Source organism: Carcharhinus amblyrhynchos, chromosome 13 (assembly GCF_965287045.1).
Source record: "Carcharhinus amblyrhynchos chromosome 13, sCarAmb.v2.hapA, whole genome shotgun sequence".
Classification (NCBI taxonomy): Eukaryota; Metazoa; Chordata; class Chondrichthyes; order Carcharhiniformes; family Carcharhinidae; genus Carcharhinus; species Carcharhinus amblyrhynchos.
Window position 1 is genome coordinate 22241523 of NC_137336.1, and position 27289 is coordinate 22268811.

The window sequence follows — 27289 nt, forward strand, 5'->3', positions numbered from 1 at the left end:
GGGCAGAGGGAGAGAGGGCAGGGGGAGAGAGAGGGCAGGGGGGGAGAGAGAGGGCAGGGGGAGAGAGGGAGAGAGGGCAGAGGGAGGGGGCAGGGAGAGAGGGGCAGGGAGAGAGGGGCAGGGAGAGAGGGCAGAGGGAGGGGGCAGGGGAAGAAGGGGAGAGAGGGGGCAGGGAAACTCCAGATGTGATCCCACTAATGCCCTGCACAACTGAAGCATAACCTCACTATTTTTGTGAATCTCTGGAATTCTCTGCCCGTTGAAGTGGTGGAGGCTGCCTCGCTAAATATTTTTAAGACGCGGGTTGATGGGTTTTTGATAGGAGAGGGGATTAAGGGTTATGGGGAGAGGGTGGGAAAGTGGAACTGAGCAGCGACAGATCAGCCATGATCTTATTGAATGGCGGGGCAGGCTCGAAGGGCTGGATGGCCTACTCCTGCTCCTATTTCTTATGCTCTTATTATGTTCTTATGTAATCAAAACCCTTCCCACCAAACAATATCATTATATAACTTTCCTAATTACCTGCTGTATGTGTACACTTTTTTTGTGATTCATGCACTATGTCACCCTGATCCTTCTGTACTTCAGAGCTCTATAACCTCTCACCATTTAGATAATAAATTTCTTTTTTATGCTTCCTCCAAAATGGTCAATTTCACATTTACCCATATTCCATTTGCCAGATTTTTGCCCACCCACTTGTAGCCTCTTTGTGTATGGAGAACAGGTGGGGAGATGGATTTGAGACCAAGGAGAGATCAGCCATGATCTATCTATCTGATCGAATGGCAGAGCAGGCTTAAAGAGCTGAATTTGCCTACTTCTGATACTAACTCAGTGGTACAGTGGTTAACACTTGCTGCCTCACAGCGCCAGGGATCTGGGTTTGATTCCCAGCTTGGGTCACTGTCTGTACGTTCTCCCTGCACCTGCGTAGGTTTCCTCCAGTTTCATCCCACATTCTGAAAGACGTGCTGGTTTGGTGCATTGATCCGAACAGGTGCCGGACAGTGGCGACTAGGGGAGTTTCACAGTAACTTCATTGCAGTGTTAATGTAAGCCTTACTGGTGACTAACAAATAACATTTTTAACTGTTACGTTGCTATTATCCTTTTCACAATTTACTTCCCTATCTATCTATGCAGACAGCAAATTTAGAAACCATCCCTTCAGTCCCTTTACCCCGATCATTAATGTGAGTTCAGATTACAGGGTAAATGTCAGAAATACCCGGGAGTCCATTATCAATGATGTAGAATGCAAACCTGTCTTTTTAAAAAAAAAGCGACATGGAGACAAATAAGCACAAAGGTGAATAACTATGCTTTGGCGACCTTTTTTCGTGGTGTTTATGTGTGTGGGGTTTGGTGTTAAACTTCAGAAAGCAGAGTCAGCCCTTTTCCGGACCATCCTAACAAGAGGTTTGGCTTCTGCCTGCCCCTGTTTCCTTCCGATCATCTGACCGGCAGCAAAATCAGATGACTTGTTCTCTCCTGCGCTGGGGGGCTTGTAAGACGAGGAAAGCCAGAAGATAAAAGGGATTCCTACCATTTGATGAAGAGGGTGAGAAGAGCTGGCATTTGCCGGTGGTGTTTTTTTTTAAAAAAATAACAAAACCCAGTGAAAGTGTCAGCGCCAGAGTCCCGGGTAAGTGATTTCACTGTCATGGGCGAGGGACAGGGTCACTGGAAGTCTTGGGGAGCAGGATGTTAAATCCCTTTGAGCTGCAACCTATCGAATAGGCTCCTTGCTGGGGATGTTGACGGGGCTGGTTTGAGTGTTGTGTTGAGAACAAGAGAGTTCACCAGCACCACGGGACTCACTCTGCGGGGAGATTGAATGAATTGTTGAGCTTGTGTTGCAAAGTGAGATTTTTAATTTTTCGGGCAATGTGACAACATCATCAATCCGCTTAACCTTGCTGGTCTGGGCAGAGATTCCGCCCCGTGTGTGTGTGTGTGTGTGTCCCTTTCACCTGCTGTAGATTTGAATCAGAGATCGGGGGAAATGAGGTTGATAGTGGTTCTAGGGAGGGTTAAACTCTTGCCCATCAGTTATCCACTTTGCCATTTGTTTAAAAACACAGATTCTGCAATTTGTTACCCGCCCCCCTTAGCCAGTGGGTCTCTGCATTTCACTTGCAAAGTGTCTCTCGCCACTCAGACGGGTTTGAAAGCAGGAACAGAAACTGCAACATTCGCTCCAATGTTGCATTGTCCCCGGGGGTTGTGCTGTGTGATTGCAGCTCGCTGTCTGTTTTGCTACTTTTTTTTGGGGGGGGGGCAGTGTAGCACTGGGAGTTAAATTGCACCCACACCAACCTCAATAGTAACCCGGCTATTTGTGGGACAGCCGGGAGGTGGAAAAGCACCCTGGCTGGGAAGGGTGGGCTGTAGGATCCGGGTGGTCGCTCCAGATTAGTATCAACGAGCTAACTTGCATTGTATCTCCTACTGTATGGAAGGCGGGAAGTACAGAAGGTGCAGACCGGCTGCGTTACCAGTATTCAAAGTTTATCTTGGCGGGGCTGGGGCTGAAATGCTTCCTCACACAAGCAAGCTGGACATATTTACACTTTAATTTGCAAATGTACAGTTTCCAGATCTTTTTTCCGGGGAGGGGGGAAGAAACAAAAAGACCATCCCTTTATCAGTGTGTACCCTCCCCCCCCAGTGTGGCTGGTGGAAATTGTGTCTGACCCTCCTCAACAAGGTAGTAGTGAAAGTGCCCAAAGCCCCCAATATACCTGTTACCAGGTATATGGGGGGCTGAGTGCCCCATTTGTCCCACCTTCGCTTTGAAGCCAAACCAAATTGCATCATAACTGTATCTGGTGTGAAAGGTGAGTTTAAAGTATTCCCTGGTGATCACTGGACCGTCCACTGCAGCAGCCCATAGGCTTTCCCTCTCTCGGGTGACGTTGGCTTATTTGGGGCAACTGTTCTTATTCATCTGCATATGCCTCAGGCTGCTCATATTAAAGTCTTGTGCTTTTAGATTGAATAGCTAACATCACTGGGAATGGTCCAGGCAATATAAATGAACTAACAGCACATAAGAAATAGAATTGTGAATGAGATTGGGTATCTTGGACCTTGTAGCCAGTTAGATTGCACTTTCACAGTTTGGACACCACTGGTTTACATCTTGAAGAGCAGATTTCTTCTCGCAGACACTGATTAGTAGAGTTCTGTTGTGTGTTTTTAAAGTATGAATATTCAGTGCTTTGTTTTATATTTCCTGTTTTGAGAGCGTAGCTCACCACTGATAGGTCACATTGCTTTTGGGTGATTATTCGTTTTTGTTGTACTGTTCGTACATTCTCCTCGTGTCTGCATGGGTTTCCTTCCTCCCACAGTCCAAAGATGTGCGGGTTAGGTCGATCGGCCATGCTGAATTGCCCCTTGGTGTTAGATGGTTAGGTGGCCTCAACAGGCACTGGAGTGTGGCGACTAGGGGAATTTCATAGTAACTTCATTGCACTGTTAATGCGAGCCTCATTTGTGACCAATAAATAAACTTTAACTTTAAGATGTGTAGGTTAGGGAGATTAAGCATGGGAAATGTGTGGGGTTATGGGGATAAGGCAGGGGAGAGAGCTGGGTAAGTTACTCTGTCAGAGAGTCAATGCAGATTCGATAGACTGAATGGCCACCTCAACACAGTAGAGATTCTGTGATTCCTCTCTCTCTTTCCTGCCCCATCCACCTCTCTATACCACCACCCCAACAACCTCACTCATTGTACTGTGTGTCCTCTTAAACATCCTCTTTAAATCTATTGTGCCATTGGCAACAGCAATTCTTTGCTTAATCCCACAGAGGGAGCTGTTTGGTTCATTCAGCAATGGTGGTGGTTTGTCTGTTTAAAAGCTGCACCAAACACCTTGAAACACCTGCATATTTCTCTTCAGGTTAACAGCCTGATGGCTACTCGGTCCCTTTGTGTCTGTTTATTTCATTTTTTTGCTTTCCGATTTTCTTCCAGGAAAAACCTTTCAGCTGATTTTCATCAGATTTTCTTCCATTTTGCATGCAGATTTCAGTTCATTTGTGTTTTTTTTTGTTGTTGTTGGCACTCTTCTCAAAGGTAGGGAAACAAATTTCAGAACTGAAAAAGGAGACTGGTAAATTCTGGGTATCTGTAATCTCCACCAGCCCCTCAGCTGTCTGAGATATTTGTGCCACTTCAATTCCGGCCCCCTGTGCATCCCCCTTCGTGGCCGTGCCTTCAGTTGCTTTGGTCCCCAAGGTCTGGAATTCCCTTTTCATGTTCTGCACTTCTCTACCTTGCCTTCGTTCTTTTCTCCATAAAACATATCTCTTTGACCAAGCTTTTAGGTATCTGACCTAAACTTTTCTCGGAATGCTTTATTTTAGAATGCTTCAGTAAAGCATTTCAATTAATAATACTATATTAAAATATATTGTTTTGATTATCCATTTATATTGTTTCCTGTGAACATAGTCTGATATCCCCTAATCAAGGACCGCACGCATCCTGGACATTCCCTCTTTTACCTTCCTCCCCCAGGAAAAAGATACAAAAGTCTGATGTCATGTACCAATTGACTCAAGAACAGCTTTTTCCCTGCTGCCCTTTTGAATGAACTTTTGAATGAACCTACCTCATATTAAGTTGATCTTTCTCTACATCCTAGCTATGGCTGTAACACTACATTCTGCACCCTCTCCTCTCTTTCTCTATGTATGGTATACTTTGTGTAGCACGCAAGAAACAATACTTTTCACTGTATGCTCATACACATGACAATAATAAATCAAATCAAACCTGTCTCTCATCTTCCTCTACATGACCTCTTCAGCTAGGAAGCCAATTCTAGGGTGGGTGTGAAGTTAGTGTTCCAGTCTATTTAATTAAATGTATTTTTGAATGAAAGAATTGCAATACGGGCCCCTTTGCTATGCAGAGTCCTGTATGTTCAGCTTGGTGCTGAACCACTCTTCAGCCCAATGTGTGTGGTTTATGATTATTCCTGACACTTAGCTAGAAGATGTATTGATGTAGCTACGGGCTTTAAATGGCACATTGGCAGGGTAAAATCATCAGTCATAAAGGTTCAGCCTAAACCCTGGGGGTAAGTGCTGTTCAAAATTGTGTGACCCATTGAATGGTACTTACTTTCATGCTTATGATATGAGCATTGCTGACAAGGCCAGGACTTATTGCCTGTACAGGTACACCCTCCAGTACTATTTGAACAATTTGTTCTCTGCATTCTTCATTGTTGATCCATTATGGAAAGAGAGCACGGAACTTGGTACAAGTGGGCTGAGGCTGAATGGAAGCAGTCAGGTCTGCTTGATGTCCTGATTGTACTCCCACTCACTTAGAAAAAAACCCAATCAGGAAAGGAGGAGCAATATATTTTATATTCATCAACAGGAATAATATCAACTAAGTAAAATAAAATTCACTTCCTGCTAACTTATTTATTTTCACTGCAAGTTTTTGAATTGTCATCATCTAAGGCAGCCTATTATCTAATAATGGTTAAATAATTCATTTACTGAAAAATCTCAGTGTAAGGGGAGGAAACCAAAACTGGAAATTGATTTTTGACAGTGTTTGTACAATTCAATGATTTACAATAGTTAATTAATCCTCCCTGTTTCCTCCCTTTGAGTAAACACTTTAATTTGATGTCCAGCACATGGTCTTTAAAGGCTATAAATGACTTGAAGAAACAGCAGAATCATAGAATCCCTGCAATGCAGAAGAAGGCCACTCAGCCCATCGAGTCTGCACTGACTCTCTGAAAGAGCACATTACCCAGAACTGGCTAATAACTCTAATTAATGATGGGCACCCTATGAATAATGAGTTGGCTTTCAACTACATTCAGCAAACATTCTGTCATATCTCAACTTTTAGACACATTCTCCTGTTACTTAACAAGCATAATGTTCTGCTTCCCTGCAATGATGTTTAGTTCACACATTTATAATTGCAAAATAATGTCTCTGTCATTGAAATATTTTAAAGGAAATTTGTTATATTTTGGCCAACAGGGCACTGGATCCTTTGCTCCAGGATCCAGGCAGAACTCGGATACCTCATTGAGGTAGCATTGCACATTTAAAGAGTTAACACCAAGCCCTTTGTTTTCCTTTTCCAGTTTCCTTGAATATATGAGAAACAATTATGAAATTAATAATATTGGAGGACGGCATGAAAGTCAGCGAATGGGCTGCAAAATACATTAGGAATCGGATCATTATGTTCAATCCTGGTCCAGACAGGTACTTCACCCTAGGTTTGCCAACTGGTATGTAACAAGAGCAACAATGAAAGATATTTGATATGAATTGAGTCTGTAATGTTGGTCATTTAGTCTGGTTGAATCTTTCAGAGTTGAATTTGATGTGCAGGAACATGCTCAGCAATGCCCATTAACATCAAAAGATAGGTCTTTTCACTGTGGTACAAAATAGTGTCTGATTATGGGTGGATTTGTGTTGTATTCTTGACAATGTGTTTAAAAAGAAAACTCATCATCTAGGTCTTGTATTCCATCAATCTTATTTGGCATTTTTTTAAATAGAATCCTTACAGTGCAGAAGGAGACCATTCGACCCACCAAGTCTGCATCCTACCCAGGCCCTATCTCCGCATCCCCACGTGTTTACCCTACTAATCCCCCTGACAACTAAGGGGCAAGTTAGCATGGCCAATCTACCTAACCTGCACATCTTTGGAGTGTGGGAGGAAACCAGAGCACCTGGAGGAAACCCACATGGACGTGTGGAGAATGTGCAGATTCTACACAGTCAGTGACCCGAGGCCCAAATTGAACCCGGGTCCCTGGCGCTGTGAGGCAGCAATGCCACCATGCTGCACTTTTGAAGGTTGATTTCTGAGATTGAATATTTGTATTCTGATGTCCTGTTAACAGCCAGTCAGACCTGAACGAAATAAACAGATGTGTAATATTTCTCTCTCTTTTCTCTATATAAATATGAAAAAAACTACAAGTGGTACTTTTGGCCAGAAGCCTGCAAATGGTCCAGCAGGTGGCCATTTCCATGAATGCAGTAGACCTTTCCACCTGACAGTTTTTCTTTCTTCTCCTTCTCTTTCCTACCACCCTATCATCTGAAACTACTTTGACACTAGTATATATTTGCTGGGCTTCTATCACAAGTATATGAGTTTATGAACCAGTGGTTCCTGCACTCTAAGGTGAGCTAATCTGAACTTGGGGGCTAAACACTATTCAGGCTGCTGATTCAGCGATTCACTGAAGTGATTCATTTCTCTGAATTTGACATGTGCAGCAACTCAGTAATGCGAGCAACCATTTAAATGGGAGAATTATGTGTTAAACTCAGTAAAAGCCATGGCAGGATTTGGGAATTGGGAAGAAGGGTTAGAACGTACATGTTGCAGTGGTAGTGCAATGGAGTCACCTGGGGTAAAACCTGATGTGAATGTGCTATCCTCTGATACTTGCTTAGAAACTTGCATTCCGACTCCAGTCTGTAGTCTATTGCTTTCAAGTGCAGTTATTAAACCAAATGGTTTTACCTTGTCTCATGAGTCATTGGAGCAGTCACACTCCCAGGACGGGATTTTCAAAGGGGTTAACTAGCATTGGAGCAATTGCTGGTGCTATCTTGTTGTGCAAGGCCACTGTCTGCCTTGTTTTATCTCCATGGTCTTCCCAGCTTCCCTGGAGCTGCCAGCTCCGAATGGGAGGCAACAGCAGCTACTACCATGGGTGCCTCCTACTTTGATAGAAGCAGGCAGCTCTCACCTCCTCGTGGCCTCTTGGCCAAGTAGCCTATTTACATTTAAAAATGGCATTGCAAGAGCAATGCAACACAAGACTTGGAATTTATTTGGGTGTCGGGTTCCTGACTCCGCATTGAAAAGCCATACTCGATTGGCCTCCAGCGGAACATCCTAGTTCACGAATTGGTTATACCTTTTAAGTTCTAAGCTCCTGTAAGTGAAGCTTAAAGATAGGATGGTGCATATTTTACAAAGGCCGACACTGTCCAGCCATTCATGCCAGCAAGATCTTCCAGTCCTACCAAGTTTCCTGGTGACAAAAGGTGCTTTCGATGGGAAATGCGGTTGAGAGCAGCCGGAGCTTCCAGCCTTTCAAAGTTGTGAAAATAATCCTGCCTAAAATGTACAGCAGATATGTCTGTATCCATAGATATTGCCATCTGGGGGAGATGATGGTACAGTGCTAATGTCACAGTAATCCAGAGGCCTAGGCTAATACTCTGAAGGCAAAAGTTCTAATCCCACCATTTGAAATTTAAATTCAATTGATAAACTCCGGAATTGAAAATTTGCCACAGTGATGGTGACCATGAAACTTCTATCATTGATTGTTGTAAAAACCCATCTAGCTCACTTATGTCCTTTAGGGAAGGAAATCTGCCATCCTTACCTGATCTGGCCTACATGTGACTCCAGATCCATTGTAACGTGGGTGACTCTTAATTATCCTTCAGTGAGCCACTCGAGGGTCAACAGGAGATAGCAAAACAGCTGCTGGCTTTTCAGCAGCACCCACATCCAATGAAAGAAGGAAAGAAATATGAGAGCTTCTTTTAAAACTCAGCTCTGATTAAATCACAGACCATATGTTCCATTATACTGGCTGAGGCAATAAATAAATGTGGGTGATTGAATTTTGTTTCTTTTATTGCTGTGCAACTCTGCAGAATTCATATGCAGTATTGTTTTCTTTAATATCTTTCTGCAGGAAGCACTCCACTGGGATGCTATAAAAAGCTAATTGAATATTATAATGACGGAAGTCTGTCTTTCAAATACGTGAAGACATTCAACATGGATGAATATGTGGGTGAGTGTGGGACAGTGGAACTTAACAATTCTGTGCTCCTGCGATAAATTTTATGGTTAGAAAGAGGCCATTTGGCCCATCATATCTACACTGGCTGTCCAAATGAGCGTGATGACTTGGTGCCATTCCCCTGGATTTTCACTGTACCCCTTGCACATTGTTTCTATTCAAGTAGTCATCTAATGTCCTCTTGAATGCCACGATTGAACCTGCCTCCACCACACTTCCAGGCCATGTTTTCCACACCCGAACCACTTGCTTGTGGAAAGGTTTTTCCCATGTAACACTTAATTTATTGCAAATTACTTTAAGTCTGTGCCCTCTCATTCTTGGTTCTTTTACAAGTTGGAATGACTTCGGTCTATCTACTCACGATTTTCAATATCTATCAAACCTTGTCTTAGCCTACTTCTCTCTAAGGAGAACATTCCAATCTATTATCATAACTGAAGTTTCTCATCCCTGGAACCATTTTTGCAAACATCCTCTGCACGCTTTCCAGTGCATTCATATGCTTCCTATAGTGTGGCACCCAAAACTGTACATAATATTTTAACTGGTGTCTTGCACATGTTCAGCATAACCCCCTTGCTCTTGTACTATATGCCCCTATTAATAAAGTCCAGAATACAATGTGCTTTATTAGCTGCTGTCTCCACCTGTCCTGCCACTTTCAATGTCTATGCATATATATATCCAAGACCCTCTGCTTCTGCACCCTCTTAAGAATTTTACCCCTTAGTTTATGTTGTCACTCGCTTGTTCTTCCTACCAAAATGAATCACCTTGCGCTTTTCCGTGTTGAATCTCATCTGCCATCTATCTGCCCACTTCACCAATGTGTCTATGCCCTTTTGAAGTTCTACACTGTCCTGTTCACAATTTACAATACTTTCATGTTTTGCATCATCTGCAAACTTTGAAATTGTTTCCTGCTTACCAAGATTTTGGTCATTAATTTACATCAGGAAAAGCAAAGATCCCAATACCGATTCCTGGGGGACACCACCGCAAACCCTTCTCCAGCCCAAAATTATCCATTGACTATTATTCTCTACTTATTATTCAGCCAATTTTGTATCCATGTTGTTACTGCCACTTTCATTCCACAAGCTATAATTTTTCTCGTAACTCTGTGTGGTGCAAAACCAAATGCCTTCTGCAAGTCTATGTACATCTCATCAACAGTATTACCCTAATTGATCCTTTCTGTAACTTCCTCAAAAAACCCCAGCAAATTAGTTAAACACAACTTCCCCTTTAGAAATCCATGTGGGCTCTTCCTGATTAACCCACGTCTTTCCATGTGACTACTAGTACTATCTTGAATAATCGTTTCTAGAAGCTTCCCCAGCACAAAGTTAAACTGACTGGTAATTGCTGGGACTATCCTTACCGTCATTTTTTAAACAAGGATATATTTGCAATTCTCCAGTTCTGATACCTCCCCTGAGTCAAGGGAAGATGGTAGATTATGGCCAGTGCCTCTGCAATTTCCATTCTCACATTCTTTATCATTGGATGCATCTCATACAAAGTATTCATTTAGTACCTCAGCCATGCCCCCAGCCTCCATGTGTAAATTCCATTTTATGTCCTAATTGACCTCTTACCACCCTTTTATGATTTATATGCTATTGAAAACTTTGGGATTCCCCTTTATGTTGGCTGCCAGTCTTTTATAATCCCTTTTTGCTTCTGCACTGTGCTTTTTCACTTGCCCCCCAGCACCTTCTGTATTTCTGTTGGTTCACAATTGTATTTTCTACCTGTCATAAGCACACTTTTTTCTTATTTTAATTTCTGTCTCGTTTTTCATCCAGGGAGCTCTGAATTTGTTTGCCCCACCTTTCCCTAACAAGGGAATATACTTTGATCTTTTGCAGACCATTTCTGTTTCAAACGTAGCCCATTGTTCAGCTAGTTTTTCCCGGTAACCTTTCATTCTAGTCTAACTGGCCCAGGTCTGTTATTGCCCCATTAAAATCGGCTCTCTCCCAGTTAATTATCTTTGGTCTGGATTACCTAATATTTCTATTGTCATCTTAAATCTTATGATGCAATGATGACTGTCTCCTAAATGTTTCCCCAATAGCATCTTGAGCTTGTTGGCCCACCTCATTTCCAAGAGACAGGTTCAACAATGCACCCTTTCTTTTGTAATAGACATCTACTGCTGTAGACAAGTTTCCTGAACATAATCTAGGAAGATTTGTTTCTCTTTGCCCTTTACATCCCAACAGACTACATTTGGATAATTAAAATCCGTCATTATAACTACACAGCAATATTTACATCTCTCTCTAATTTCCCTGCAGATTTAGTTCTTCTACACCCTTCTCAATATTCAAAACGACTCTGAACAAATTGATGTGGGTTCTGAAACCAAAAGTTATTCACTTATCTGTGTTTTTTAATGCAATATGTCGATAAAGCACCAGGACCAGATAAGATGCATCCAAGGATACTGAGGGAAGTGAGGGGAATTTGTGGAGGAACCAGATATATTTTTCCAGCCTTCTGTAAACTCGGGGGTGGTGCTGGAGGACTGGAAATGCTACATTCTTGTTCATAAATGTGTAAGCCCAGCAACAACGGCTCAGTCAGTTTAACTTCAATGGTGGGGAAGCTTCCAGAAATAATAATTTAAGATAAGATTAATGGTTGCTTAGGAAACTGGGGTTAATTAAGCAAAGACAGCATGTATTTGTTGCGGGCAAATCATGTTCGACTTTTTGGGGTTTCTTGAAGAGGTAGAGGAGAGCATTGATGAGGGTAATGCTTTTGATGTGGTGCACATAGACTTTCAAAATGCATAGTGCTGCACAATTGATTTGTGACAGAGTTATAGCTTGAGGAATAAAAGGTAGTAGCAACTTAGCTCAGTGACAGGAGAGAGCCGTGATTTAATAACTGATTTCAGACCAAAAAAAGGTTTGTAGTGAAGTTCCCCGGGTGTCAATACATGTGAACATACAAATTCGGAGGAGTAGGTCACTCGGCCCTTGGAGCCTGTTCCACCATTCAGTAATCTGAATCAGTGATCTAATTATAACCTCAGCTCCACATTCTTGCCTATCTTGCTGATGACCTTTGAAAACCCCTCGATCCCCTGTGCTTATCAAGAATCTATCTACCTCAAAAAAAATTCAAAGACTCTGGCTCCATTGTCTCTTGCAGAAGAGAGTTCTAAAGTCTCATAGCCCTCAGAAGCTATTTCCTTCATCTGGAATCTCATTACCATTCATGCTGCCAACAGGATTTTCCCATCCTGTTGCAGTGAGTGGAGTTCCTCTGACCTTGCTGCAGTGGGAGTGTGGTGTGAAGATCGTGCCCTTCATCTCTGACTTAATTGTACAAACACTTATTTTTAAGCGGTGATTGTGAATTCTAGATCCTCCCACAAGAATCATAGAATCCCTGCAGTTCAGAAGGAGGCTAGTCGGCCCATCGAGCCTGCAGCGACAGCAATCCCACCCAAGCTCACGTATCCACCTTGCTAATTCCCCTGAAACTAAGGAGCAAGTTTGCATGGCCAGTGAACCTAACCTGCACATCTTTGGACTGTGGGACAAACTGGAGAACCCACGCAGACTCAGAATGTGCACACAGTCCCCCGAGGCCAGAATTGAACTTGGGTCTGTGCACTGAGACAGCAGTGGTAACCACCATGTCACCTTTCCACATCCAGCCTGACCAGCCCCTTCTGGATCTTGTATGTTTCAATCAAATCGCCTCTCACTTTTCTAAACTTTATTAGATACAAGCTTAGCCTGTCCAACCTTTCCTCAAAGACACTCACTCCACACATTAATCTAGTAAACTTGAACTACTTCCAATGCATTTATATCCTTAAATAAAAAGACCAGTACTATACAGTACTCCAAATCTGGTCTCACCAATTCCCTATACAACTGAAGCATAATCCCCCTTTTCTTGTACTTATTCCCCTACCAATAAACGATAACATTCTATTTACCTTTGCTAACTGTTTGCTGTACCTGTGAAATAATCTTTTGCGACTCATTTGCTAGAACACCCAGATGCCTCTGTATCGCAGAGCCCTGCAATCTCTCCCTATTTAAATAATATGTTCTTTTATTTTTCCTGCCAGAATGGGCAATTTCATATTTTTCCCCCCCATTGTACTCTATTTGTCAGATCTGTGCCCACTTGCCTAACCTATCTACATTCTTTTGTAGCTTCCTTACGTCCTCTTTGTGACATAATTTCCCAGCAATTTTTGTGCGGTCAGCAAATATGGCAACCATTCCTTCAATCCCTTTTATCCAAATCATTTCTATAAATTGTGAAGAGTTGAGGCCCCAGCACTGATACCTGTGGCACATCACTTGTTGGTGTTGAGACCCTTGCTTTTTCTGATATAGATATTTTAAAACTTTGCTGTGCAGGGCATAACCACAAAATTTTCAGGTGATAGGAAACTCAGAGGCATTGTGTAGAACTTCAAAATAATATAGATGTGTTGGTGGATAAGTGTCAGATGAAATTCAGTGCAGAGAATCACAGAATCACACAGTGCAGAAAAGGCCCTTTGGCCCATTGAGTTTCCACCAAGACATTATAAGCTCCTGAAACTAATCTCATCTGCCAGTACTTAGCCCGTAGCCCTGATTGTTATGACATGTCAAGTGCTCATCTAGATACCTTTTTAGAGGATGTGAGGCAACCTGCTTCTAACATCCTCCCAGGCAGCGCATTGAAGACAGTCACTGCCCTCTGGGTATAAAGGTTTTTTCTCACATCGCGCCCCCCCCCCCCCCCCCCCCAAACGTCCTATGTCCCCTCGTGACTGACTCTTTAACTAAGGGGAATAGTTGCTCCTTATCCACTCTGTTCATGTCCCTCATAATCTTGTACACCTTAATCAGGTCACCCCTCAGTCTTCTCTGCTTCAACAAAAGCAACCTAAGCTTACACAACCTCTTAAATGTTCCATCCCAGGCAGCATCATGGTGAATCTCCTCTGCACCCCCACCAGTGCAATTCCATCTCTCTGATAATATGGTGACCAAAACTGCACACAGTACTCCAGCTGTGGCCTCACCAAAGTTCTATACAATTCCAATATGACTTCCTTGCTTTTGTAATCTATGCCTTGATTGATAAAGGCAAGTGTCCCATATGCCTTTTTCACCACCCTACTAACATGTCCTTCTGCTTTCAGAGATCTGTGGACAAATATGCCAAGGTCCCTTTGTTCCACAGAACTTCCTGGTGTCCTTCCATTAATTGAGTACTTTCTTATGAAATTTTTCCTTTCGTAGTGTATCACCTCATATTTTTCAGGATTAAATTCCATCTGCCACTTATCTGCCCATTTGACCATTCCGTCTATATTTTCTTGTAGCCCAAGACACTCTGCCTCACTGTTAACCACCCGTCCAATCTGTGTCATCCGCAAACTTACGATTCCTGGCTTTGGTCACAGTGTGTGTAGAGTTCGCACATTTTCCCCGTGCCTGTGTGGGTTTCATCCGGGTTTCCCCTCTCAGTCCGAAAGCTGTGCTGGTTAGGTGCATTGGCTGAGCTAAATTCTCCCTTAGTCTATCCGAAAAGGTGCCAGAGTGTGGCGACTGGAGGATTTTTATGGTAACTTCATTGCTGTGTTAGTGTAAGCCTACATGTGACACTAATAAATAAACTTTAAATATGAAGCATTTCCTGTATGATGCCTGTTGCTGCTAAAAAAAACAAGTCTCAGCAATTTTGCATTTGGCTTTCAGTCAGCTGCATGAGATCTTGTGTAATAAATACTATATTAATAATGTATACTGTAAACCAGATATATACCTGCTGGAAAAATGTTAATGATGAAATGTAGCAGTCTGTCAGTACTTTGTAGGTTTGTTCGTGCTGAATTTACAGAATGAGTTCCATGAATGTGGCTAACTAATGTTCAGGATTATCCTGTAGAAGATTAGCTTCACTTTGATTGTGTAAGATCAGGCAGGAAATGTTGCACGCAGAGGCCTAATAAAAGTGATCACCATGATAGCAGCATGGCAGACTTGTCAGTATGCAGTGCCACAGAATACTGGGGTACAGCTTGGGCCTATCTGTGCTACATGCTTTAGCTTTAGTGTGACATTGGGCAGAGGCCGGGCACGACTGAACAAGGAGGGAGATGAAATGTCCCCCCCCCCCCCCCCAACGCCTCATTGCAACTCTATCGCTGGACAGATGCATTTTCTTGTGGCGGAATTTGATTGGTCTTTACATTGAAATCAGCTTTGAGATGTTGCAAAATTCCAGAGCTCTCCATACTAAAGTTATGGTGTAGAATGTGGCCACTCAGCCCATTATGTCTGCGCAGACAAAAAAAAAGAAACTTGCCACTCATTTTAATCCCAATTTCCAGCAGCTCATACGTAGCCATGCAGGTTATGGCACCACCAATGCAGACCCAAGGGCCTTTTATATGTGTCACAGCCTCAACCACCAACTTAGGCAGTGAATTCCAGATGCCCTCTGGGTGAAAAACATTTTTCCTCATGTCTCCTCTAATCCTCCTGCCAATCACCTCATAATAATGGTCTTTAATAAATGACCCATCAGCTGGGAGAAAACAAACCTTTCCTGTCTTAATGTTTACTTGTGTCTTTTTGTAATGTGGGAGTAGTAATGGTGGGATCGTACTCGTCAATGTGAGAATCTGGGGCCAGTGCATTTGATCACCGGTTATACTTTAATGACTATGCAATATGTTGCACTTCCCTGGCAGGCCTTCCAAGGGACCATCCTGAGAGCTATCACTCCTTCATGTGGAATAATCTGTTTAAACACATTGACATCTTGGCTGAAAATACACACATTCTCGATGGAAATGCTCCTGACTTGGAGGCAGAGTGCACTGCTTTTGAGGAGAAGATTAAAGCAGCAGGAGGAATTGAGCTATTCGTTGGTGGTACTGTGCAGTAACCTGTATAGAATTAATTTCATCTTCCTGAAGCTCGTGCTACTGACACAATAGTTGTAATCTGTTTAGTTTGGAGGTGTAGTTTGTTCTTGTGATAATCAAAGACGCATGTTTATATTGGGGAAACAATTACTTGGTTACCCTGGGAGTTCAGAGTAAAAATCAGGTGCAGTGTTAAATGGCCACTGTGTGAATTCTTCCTTTACTATGAGCACAATACAGTCTTTCAAGTGGAGCAGTGTGATATTATCATTTCTTGTGCCCTCACTTTGAAGGAAACAGAATTTAACTCATGGTAGTGGGATTAGTTTTGTGCTGGGTTTAAAATTGCCCTAAAACAGGGTTAATCCTGGGTAAAGCTGCCAGTGAGTTCTGTTAAAATGCTTTTGTTATGTTTTGTTCACACTTTTATATTTTTTTCTTTGGCTTTGAATAGGCATTGGTCCAGATGGTCACATTGCTTTCAATGAACCAGGCTCCAGCCTGGTGTCTCGCACCAGAGTAAAGACATTGGCATTGGATACAATATTGGCTAATGCCAGATTCTTTGATGGAGATTTATCTAAAGTCCCAACCATGGCTTTGACTGTTGGAGTGGGGACTGTAATGGATGCTAGAGAGGTAAAGAAATGGCAGCTAAATTGCATGGCTTCTTTCTCTTTAGTTTTGAAAACACCCCAATGTGTTAAATGTACCAAGTTTGCCTCTTGGATATAATTATGTTTTTGTACTGCTTGCGAGTTGCCAGTTTATTATGATCACTCCTTGCAACCTTTTTATCAGTTGGTATTATAGCTTTGAAGACCTGGTAGAAAATAGAACTGGATTTTTTTTTCTCAAATCATAGAATGTTACTGACTAGAACGAGGCTGTTTTGCCTACTTGTACTCTTTGAAAGAACCGCAGAATCCCTACAGTGCAGAAGGAGACTGTGGCCCATCAAGTCTGCACTGACTCTCCAAAAGAGCATTTTACCCAGCCCGTCCCCACTGCCTTATCCCTGTAACCCTACACATTTCCCATGGTTAATCTACGTAACCTATGCAACTTTGAATGAGATATCCAGTTAGTCCCAGTCTCTAGCTCATGCCCCATATTATATTAATTTTCAAGGACATATCTATTTTCCTTTTGAAAGTTTTATTGACTCTGCTTTGGATGCTAGGCAACTTATTGCATTTATTCTCATCTTCCCTCTGATTCTTTGGTTATCCTGGACTTTACATGAAAAAGTTGTTTTTGGAGTTGTAATTTGAATTTTTTTTAACTCCAGACATTGGTCCAGACTGTCATACTCTGGCAAGTGTGCAACTGCTCGAGAAAGGGGTCTTATTAAACTGCATTGTATTTGCATTCCTATGTAGCATTGCTGTCCTGAAAAATTTAGAGTCATAGAGGTTTACAACATGGAAACAGGGCCTTCAGCTCAACTTGTCCATGCTGCCCTTTTTTTGAACCACTGTGCTAGTCCCAATTGCCCACATTTGGCCCATATCCTTCTATACCCATCTTAATTATGTAACTGTCTAAATGCTTTTTAAAAGACAAAATTATACCCACTTCTACTGCTAACTTTGACAGCTTTTCCAGACATTCACCACCTTTGTGTGGAAAAAATTGCCCCTCTGGACCTTTATTGTATCTCTCCCCTCTCACCTTAAACCTGTGCCTTCCAGTTTTAGAGTCACCTACCTTTGGGAAAAGATCTTGCCTATGTAGCTGATCTATCCCCTCTGACTTTCTTCCAAACTTAGTCCTCCTTTTGCTTCTTCCTGTCCTTTCCTTGCAAAAAGATCAATGCAATAATTTTTAAGTCACACTGCTAGCTCTCGAGGAGATCTTGCAGTGTAAAGGGTAGCCTCTGCCTCTGAGCTGGAAACTCTGTACTCAATCCCCACCCAATGGCTTCGTGGCCAAGGAAGGGGGTCAGCGAGGTTGAGTATCAGCCTACAAATCGTTCCAACACACCGATGGGCGGTGCTAAGTGCGGGAGAGACTCCTGGTCAGCCACGCTTGATGTGGAGTGGCGCTCCTCAAGCAATTAGCCTCTGACTAGCAATACGATCCAGGAAAATCTATAGGAATGGGAAGAGATGAAAGTCTGCCTTGGGCACCACTCGGTGCAGGAAGAGAAACAGCAACTGCTAGCATTCTGTGATCATCACTGTTCTGTAATGGAAGATTCTCAATGAGTTTCCTTTTATTCCTTTAGGTAATGATTCTTATCACAGGAACTCATAAAGCTTTGGCTCTGTGTAAAGCAATAGAAGATGGTGTCAACCACATGTGGACTGTATCTGCTTTTCAGCAGCATCCTAAAACATTGTTTGTGTGCGATGAAGATGCCACCATGGAACTCCGTGTAAAAACAGTCCAGTATTTTAAAGGTAATTTTAAAGTTTAGTTTTATTTATTAGTCACAAGTAAGGCAGTGTTACATTAACATTGCAATTACGTTACTGTGAAATTCTCCTGGTTGTTACAGTCTGGCGACTGTTTGGGTCAATGCACCTAACCAGCACGTCTTTCAGACTGAGAGGAAACCAGAGCATCTGGCGGAAACCCACGCAGACACGGGGAGAACATGCAGACAGTGATCTGACCTGGGAATTGAACCTGGCACTGTGAAGCAGCAGTGCTAACCTGTACCCTGCTGTGCCGCCCAGATAATTTATTATTACTACAGTTTTCAGCCTTTGGGGAAATTCAATGAAGGTATTCGATTGTAATAGCTTACACAAGAACACACCTGATTGCTATCAAGCTTTTTTAAACAGGATATTCAGACTGTTTGAGAACATTGTTTCCATTAGCTACAGGTTAGTGATTTCTTTCATTTTCAGATACTAGAACATTCTGGAGATTTTCTAAACTTGCTCTTTCTCCAAGTCCATAAGGACGGGTCAGTGAAAGCGGGAGAAAACAAGTATTAACGTGAGATACCGGGGGAGCATTTGGCCCACCGTGTGTAATAAAAACCTTCAATTTTTTTTATCATGCCGTCTAATAGGGAGGCATAGTGGTTAGCACTGCTTCCTCACATTGCCAGGGACCTGGGTTCAATTCCGACCTCGAGTGACTGTGTGGAGTTTGTAAACTCTCCCCAAGTCTGCAAGGGTTTCCTCCGGGTGCTCTGCTTTCCTTCTGCACTCCAAAGATGTGTGGGTTGAGTGGATTGGCCATGCTCAGTTGCCTCTTAGTGTCCCAAGAGGGGTAGGTTAGGGGATTAGAAGGATAAATGCGTAGGGTTATGGCGATAGGGTCTCAGTAGGATTTTTATTGGTGCAGCCTTGATGGGCCGAATGGCCTCCTCCTGTATTTTACAGATTCTATTATTCTAACTGTCCCTTGACATAATCTGAAGGTCTTTTTGCTTGGAAGATCATTTCAGTTTTGAGCGCTACGCATGAATTAAATGTCTGTCAGCTATCTTTTTCCCCAGTTTAGTTGGCTACTTGTTTAGTGTCTTGGCTTACCTTGAGTTTGTGCTCTGATTTAACCTTTATCTATTTGATTTAATGCTGTGTGTACTTCTATAAAATTCCCTTTCTTTTAGACACCTCCTTTTCAAAGCTAACGAACTGCAGTTCCTCCAGTCTTTCCTCATAATCAACCCTTTGATCCAGGATCCATCCTTGTGGCTCTCTGCTGCATCACACCCACTGCTTCAACATGTTGTGTTGTGTTGTGTTGTGTTGACCAGATCTGAACACCATATTCAGGGTCTGACCCAGTGTTCCGTGGATTTAGTGTGATATCTTCCAAATGCTGCTTGACCATCTGTGCAACATGATCAAGCACTTTGTCTGCTTTCCGTATTGCAATTCTACCAGGCTGCAGAACTGGTCACATGCTCTAAGACAGACTGGAAGGTCTACCACTGAGGATGGGCTTCCTTCATTTATAATTGATGATCTTGGGGGGGGAAAAAAAAGTAAAAGTTTTTGTTGCCTGAAAATATTTGTTCAACCTAGCCACGTGCCTTTAGTTGTAAAATTCTAGGTTAATTGCTTGTGAATTGCTTCTGCTGGGAGAGTTCTGTGACATTAAAGGTCCTGGTTAAAATTAAATGTGACATTTGGAATAACAGGTTTGCAATTAAACCATAATAAATGCGTTATTTTCTCAGAGTTGTTGTTTAATCCTCATGATTGGCTTTTTTTAAATTGTACTGTCTGTACAGTTGTTTGTTCGTGTCTTTGTTAATTCTAGACTCAACTATTCCAATGCTCTTCTAGCCGACCTCCCGCTTTGACCCTCCATTAACTCGCTCATCCAAGCCTCTGCTTCCTGTGAATTTGACCAGAACTAAAGTCCATTTAGTCCATCACCCCTGAACTCATTGCTCAGCAGCACCTCAGTCATGTCCCAGCTGAATCGAGAACAGCTTCTTCCCTGTTGCCATCAGACTTTTGAATGGACTTACCTCGCACTAAGTTGATCTTTCTTTACGCCCTAGCTTTGACTGTAATACTACATTCTGCACTCTCTCCTTCTGCATGAACGGTATGCTTTGTCTGTATAGCATGCAAGAAACAATACTTTTCAATGTGCACTAATAAATGTGACAATAATATATAAATCAATCTTGAAATTCTCATCCTTGTTTTAAAATCTTTCACAGCCTTGCCCCTCCCTATCTCTGTAATCCCAGCCAGCCCACCCACCCTCAATTCTGGCCTCTTCGGCATCCGTTTTTCAATGCTCCACCAATGCCAACTGTCCCATAAGCTGCCAAGGTCCAAAATTGTGGAATTCTCTTCCCAAAACCCTCTACCCCTTAAGATGATCATTAAAACCCAATATCTTTAACCAAGCTTATCACATGTCTCTTCATAAAGCTTGGTGACAAAATGTTTGCTGATGCTTCTGGGAACTGCTTTGAGAAGGTGGTGGCATGGTGGTATTGTCACTGGGCTAGTAATCCAGAGTCCCAGAGCAAGATCTGTGGTCCAGGGTTCAAATCCTGCTATGGAAGATGGTGAAATTTGTATTTAATTTTTTAAAAAAATTCTGAAATTAAGGTTTAATGCTGACCATGAAACCATGTCGATTGTTGTTTAAAAACCTATCAGGTTCACAAATGTCCTTCAGGGAAGGAAATCTTCTATCCTTACCTGGTCTGGCCTGCATGCAACTCCAGATCCGCAGTAATGTGGTTGACTCTCAAATGCCTTCTGAAATGGAGGGCAGTTAGGGATGGACAATAAATGCTGGCCCAACCAGCGATGACCACATCCTGTAAAATGATTAAAACAAAATACATTAAAGACTCTATACAAATACAAATTGTTGTCTGAATGTGTTAAAAGTTTAATCAGGCAATTGAAGTGGGCCTGTTAGAATATTAGCTCCACGATTAAGGGCCAAATTGATGGCCCAATCAGGGAACCTCTTGCTTTGTTCTTAACCAAGCATGTCAGTTCCTCTAGGACTCCCGAGTGTAGACTGCTAACTAAAAAACATTCTCTGCGCTGTTGTCAGACTTGTAAATAAAGGGATTTTGGTGAAGGAACTTATGCCTCTGACGACTTATTACAGAATGTTTTCAATGTTGCTCCTATATCCCTCTTTCTATTTCTTCCCCAGGTTTATTGCATATTCACAATAAGCTTGTAGATCCATTGTACAGTATGAAAGAAACTGATGTAATGAAGATTCTGAATGCCAGCTGTGTGGATTGAGGACCGTAAGCTGCAGGAGTTTCCATGTAAATTGCTTCTTCTGAATGAGCATCTGAAGGAAACTTACCCGGATGCTTATGAAATCTTTACAGCACTTCCTCACACTTGTGTTCTCAAATGAAAATGTCTTGTTATTTTTATGGAATGGGTAGAAAATGGGGGGAGGGATCTTAAGTCAGCCGATTGACTGAGACTATATTTTGCTGATCTAAGCGTAGAAATGTCAAGAAAAGGGGGCTGGCAATGAGGAGAATATTTTTGACCTGTATGAAAATTTATACTTTTGAAACGCTTCATTTTAATTTGTGGACACTTGCAGTTCAGACCTGGCTACGCCCTATCATATGTTTTCAAATGCTTTTCTGAAATACAAACAATTAAAAATTTTTGAAAATCTATTCTTTTTACAATTTAATTTGAGAAACCACTTGAAGACGTGGCAATGTTTTCTTTTTAAAGTAAAACTTTGCGCAGAAACCATTCTGTCGAACAACACTAAATTGGCCTGTTTAGTGTCATTGTCTCTCGTTCAATATAGTGATTTCTATTTGTAAATTTACTCTGTACCTTTTAATCAAGATTTTACCTTTACATTCAAAGTCACTGTACAAGCTTGTGTTTCTCCAATCTTTTTAATAGCTTCTGATGCACTGCATTTGGTATGTTTAATATACAGGATTGAAAGGCACAACTGCAGTCCATCTGGCTAGTCTCGATGTTTGAAAACCATTATACACAACCCCCATCTCTCACGTTTCGGTTGCTATTACTGCCAAATACTCATCATCTAGAGCATACTCATACTTCTCTTTTCCCCCATACATAAGCTTTTCGCTTAAGTAATAATGTTTACCCTGCCTACTGGGACTTCCCTTTTCTTCTAAGTTTTTACTTTTGTGCTCGTTTGCAGAATGTTTACTGTGTCAGAAAGTCCCCAAGTTTAAACAAAGATATTTAACCACAATAGCACATGCGGTGGAATGGAGAGTTTTCCTCTGTCAGGTGGTTTTGGACATTTAATACTTTTGCTCCTAGTATTGTTCAAGGAATTACGTTTTACTGCTAAAGGTAATTTGATCAGGGTACAGACCACTAGTAGTCCAACATTTTGGCTGCAGAGATAGGATTATCAGTTCGTTGTTGTAAACAAGCTTGGAAAGTTGATCAATTTACAAACAAAAATGTCTAAGCCAAGCTGCTGTAAGCTATCAATTAATACCAGTTACTATAGTCGTATTTTCATGATTTTGGAGAACAATAAAGTTGTTGCCTTTCACTTGAAACCAGGTCTGTTATTTACATGTATAATTAATTTCTGCTGAGCTGTTCACTAGTTGAGTCTCTTTATCACATACTTAGAATGCAGAACCTCGCAGGCATTATAGTCTTTTGAATTCAGGAACGATTTTATTTAAATTGCAGTGTGAATGCCATGTATTATGCATTATTTTAAAAGGCAGTTCTAGCTTATATTTCACCCAACAATTTTTTTGTTTAAAAAACACAATTAATGGACAGCAAGGCTAAAGCTTTCCCGAGTTGGGTCTTAAGGAAATCTGGACCAAAAGTTCCAGGACACTTAAGAAAATTAGTGTTCTGAACAAACAATGACCTTGCTGCAATAATTTACATTAATGTAGCACCTTCAGTGCAGTAAAATGTTCCATGACATTTGACAGGCATGGTAACAAACATGGCAGTACCTCTAAACAGCCAATACTTTGCTCTTCGATGTCACAGTGGTTAGCATTTCTGCCCCACAGCACCAGGGACCTGGGTTTGATTCCTGGCTTGGGTCACCGTGCAGAGTCTGGACGTTCTTCCTGGTGTCTGCGTGGGTTTCCTGTAGGTGCTCTGGTTTCCTCCCATAGTCCAAACGATGTGACTTTGCCAAATTCTCCCTCAGTATATGTGAACAGTGCCAGAGTGTGGCGACTAGAGGATTTTTGTAGTAACTTCACTGCAATGTTAATTTCAGCCTACTTGCGACACTACTTTAAAAAACTAAACGTCATATAGGTTCTATGGTTCAGTTGCCAGCCACAGATGTCACTTAACTTAAACAACAGTTCATTGATGCTCCATGCTGTCTCCACTCAACCAATGCAAACTCTTATCTCTCTGCACAAGCACACAAGAAATAGAAGCAGGAGTTGGCCAACAGACCCTTCAAACCTGTCCTGCCATTTAATATGATCTTGGCTGATATATGCTGGCCTCATCTTCTTTTTTCTGCCATTTTCCCATTGCCCTCTATTCCTCGATTAATCAAATATTTATCCACCTCTGTTTTAAATACTTACAATGATCCAGCCTCTACCACTCTTTGGGGCAGAGAATTCCAAACATTCAGTGAGAATAGATTTCTACGTGTCTCAGTTTTAAATGGCTGGCCCTTTTATCTTGTAGCTATGTCTCTTTGAGACTCTCCCATGAGTGAAAAATCTCACCATCTATCCTGTCAGTCCTCCTCACTCTTCTAAACTCCAAGGAATGCAGACCCAGACTACTTAGTCTCTCTTGATAGGGAAAGGCTTCTGATTTTAATGATTTTTTTCCCCCCCTGTTTAAGTACTAGGATATATAAATTCAATATCTGTTATTTAAGTTTTCCCTATGTCCAATCACATGTATGTATTTGCTGCCACTCCAGACCCAAGTCCAATAATCATTTTCTTCTTTTTCTCTCACCCTCTTGAGGATCCTCCTGTCACCACATCTACTTTCATTCCTCCCCTCTTGGGTGCTTTCCTCAACTCTTCAACCTCATTATTCTGTTGCTGTCATCCCAGGTCCAACTCCCTTTATAAGTCTGCAGTTTTCCCCTGTTATCCTCTGAAGGGCTACAGGCATGTTTTACCTCTGTCTCTTTTCTCCTTTAAGGCACTTAATCCCAACTTTTTGATCAGGTTATTGGTCTTCTGACCTAATATCGCCTTGTGTGATTGGACATCAAATTTTACTCTCTAGGTTAAAGATGCCATGCAAAAGTAAGTTATTTTCCCAAAGGTGCTGGTAGACATGAACTTGAAGGTCACCAGTGATGAATGAGTGTTATCTGAACAAGAAGTGAATCCACTCCATTCATCATCAAATTAATGTGCAATACCCATCTGCAAAATGTACATGGAAATGCCTTGCACACTGATCAACTCACACTACTTGTATTGTATGGAAGGTAAATATAGCTCACATATTTGAGAAAAGGGATTGACCTAATAGTTGGTTCATTGGAGTTGAGTCGTACCCTCTTTGCGGTCATAGCTAATGACACCGTTTTGTGTGCTGGGTTCTGTGGTAGAGCTGTAATTTAGTGAATCTTATTTGTTCATCAACAGGTAATAGAAGCCATTGGAATCCTTAAGCACTGCTTCAGATGCTTGGGTAGAACTAGGGACATACCAAAGTTTTTCCCAAAGCGGTGGAAGAAAAGGGCCACATGGATCCTATTTGCCAACTGATCAATGTGGAGTTCACTGACAAACTCATTAATTAAAGAGGATTGGTATTGGCAGTTCCAATGACAGACTAAACCATGTCTAATGACAACCTCCAGTTGGTCCGCTAAAGCCCAAACTGTAGAAGCTTGAAACTTTATTGAGTTGGAGCTTTGACCTCTTATAAGAGAACTTGTTGGATTGCCCAAGGCCTTAGTCGATTGGTGAAACTGCAGGAAAAGTCACAGAGTCCAGCCACCACTTGTCCAATGTTTTCACAGATCTCTAGCAGAGTCTGAACCTATGGCCAGTAATGTGTCCTTCTTGGAGAACAGGAAACTGATGACCCTCTGGTGTTCTGTCACTAGATACTTTCCCAGTTCTGCAGACAACATGCCAGGCTCCGCTGACTCTGTGCCAGATTTCTGCCTGGTCTTAGCAGTGAGGCAGCTCCAGGTTTTGTATCATCACCATGGATTCAGATGCCAGGAAGAGTCATTAGCTTAGTAGTCCTCTGAGGTGGGGTTGAGGGATCAGTCCGAAGGAGAAACAGTAGCAAAGTGTCCAGACTGTCAGCCCCTCGTAGGGCACAATTTGACAGTCATTGCCGATTGTCTCTTGATGTAAGGATGGCGGTTTCTACATGGGCTAACGTGACTAAACAGGCCGATTCTTGTCCCGTAGATCTTTGGGGACAGGAAAAGGATGGGTGCGAGGGTAGGTGACGCTACGAGGTCTAAAGTTAAGGATAGGGTACAGGTAAGGGAAGAGGCCGAGGATGTCCCAAGTGGTGGCGTTACGGCAAATAGGGTCCAGGTGAAGGCTGGGATGAAAGCGCTTTATCTGAATGCACGAAGCATTCGGAATAAAGTGGATGAGCTGGTGGCGCAGATCGACACAAATGGATACGATCTGGTGGCCATTACAGAGACATGGCTGCAAGGTGACAGGGACTGGGAGATGAATGTACAGGGCTATCAAGTGTTTAGGAAGGATAGGCAGGAGGAAAGAGGGGGTGGCGTAGCTCTGCTGATTAAGGATAGTATCAAGGTGGTAGCAAGGGATGATATCGGAGCCAAAGAGCAGAACGTGGAATCATTGTGGGTGGAGATTAGGAACAGCAAAGGGAGGAAGACGCTGGTGGGTGTCGTCTATAGGCCCCCGAATAATGATCTGGAGGTGGGGCGGGCTGTTAACGCGCAAATAAGTGCGGCGTGCAGGAATGGGACGGCAGTAGTTATGGGAGATTTCAATCTGCATATTGATTGGTCGACCCATGTTGGACGAGGTGGGCTCGAGGAGGAGTTCTTGGAATGCTGCCGGGATAATTTCCTTGAACAGTGTGTGTTGGAGCCGACGAGGGAGCGAGCTATCTTGGATCTGGTGCTATGTAATGAGGCGGGTAGAATTAGGGACCTTGCGGTGAAGGATCCTCTTGGAGAGAGTGATCATTGTATGGTGGAGTTTCTGGTGCAGATGGAGGAGGAGAAAGTGGGTTCCTGGACACGCGTCCTTTGTTTGAATAGAGGGGAGTATGGTAGGATGAGAGAAGAATTGGCGAATGTGGACTGGGGGAGTGCGTTGGAAGGTAGGTCTGCTGAGGAGCAGTGGAGGATCTTTAAGGAGATCTTTCTTGGTGCTCAGCAGAAATTTATTCCGATGGTTAAAAAGGACAGTAGGAAGAGAGGTAATAAGCCGTGGATAACGAAGGAGGTGAAGGAAAGTGTTAAATTAAAAGCGGAGGAATTTAGAGTAGCTAAGAGTAGTGGGCGAGAAGAGGATTGGGAAAGGTTTAAATGTCAACAAAGATTGACAAAGAAGTTGATAAAGGAGGGTAGGAGAAGCTATGAGGCTGGGCTAGCACTTAATATAAAAAAGGATAGCAAGAGTTTTTATAAATATATAAAAAGGAAGAGGCTGGCTAGGGTGAACGTTGGTCCTTTGGAGGATGAGAAAGGGGAGCTAGTGGTAGGGGATGGGGATATGGCTAAGGTCTTGAATAACTTTTTTGTTTCTGTCTTCACGGAGGAGGACGTGAATAATTTGCCGGGTGTTAGCGATGGAAAGGTGGTAGGAATGGAGGGTCTTAATGACATTACTGTTACTAGAGAGGTGGTGCTCGACAGACTGGAGGGGCTGATTGTGGACAAGTCCCCAGGACCGGATGGAATGCATCCGAGGGTCCTGAAAGAAATGGCGGAGGTGATAGTGGATGCCTTGGTGGTTATTTTCCAGACGTCGCTGGATTCCGGGGAAGTGCCGGAAGATTGGAAAACGGCTAATGTTACGCCGTTGTTTAAGAAGGGTGCCAGGCAAAAGGCGGGGAATTATAGGCCGGTTAGTTTAACGTCTGTGGTAGGTAAAATGTTAGAATCCGTC

The 27289-nt window shown here is 42.5% G+C and overlaps 1 protein-coding gene across 4 annotated transcripts; it reads left to right on the forward strand.

Moving 5' to 3' along the window:
* The first annotated feature begins 1456 nt into the window (after window positions 1–1456).
* On the forward strand, window positions 1457–22735 carry LOC145351473 (glucosamine-6-phosphate deaminase 1-like). Of its 4 annotated transcripts, none has more exons than XM_080201066.1 (7): window positions 1457–1567; window positions 6144–6293; window positions 8748–8849; window positions 15595–15777; window positions 16226–16410; window positions 18002–18176; window positions 21379–22735. In XM_080201066.1, the coding sequence occupies exons 2-7, from the start codon at window positions 6170–6172 to the stop codon at window positions 21471–21473; spliced, it is 864 nt and encodes a 287-aa protein (XP_080057192.1). In that variant the 5' UTR covers window positions 1457–1567; window positions 6144–6169; the 3' UTR covers window positions 21474–22735. The 4 variants fall into 4 exon arrangements, with proteins under 4 accessions (XP_080057192.1, XP_080057194.1, XP_080057193.1 ...); XM_080201068.1 differs by lacking the exon at window positions 21379–22735 and adding an exon at window positions 19346–19437; XM_080201067.1 differs by having other exon boundaries at window positions 1493–1651.
* The last annotated feature ends 4554 nt before the right edge of the window (window positions 22736–27289 follow it).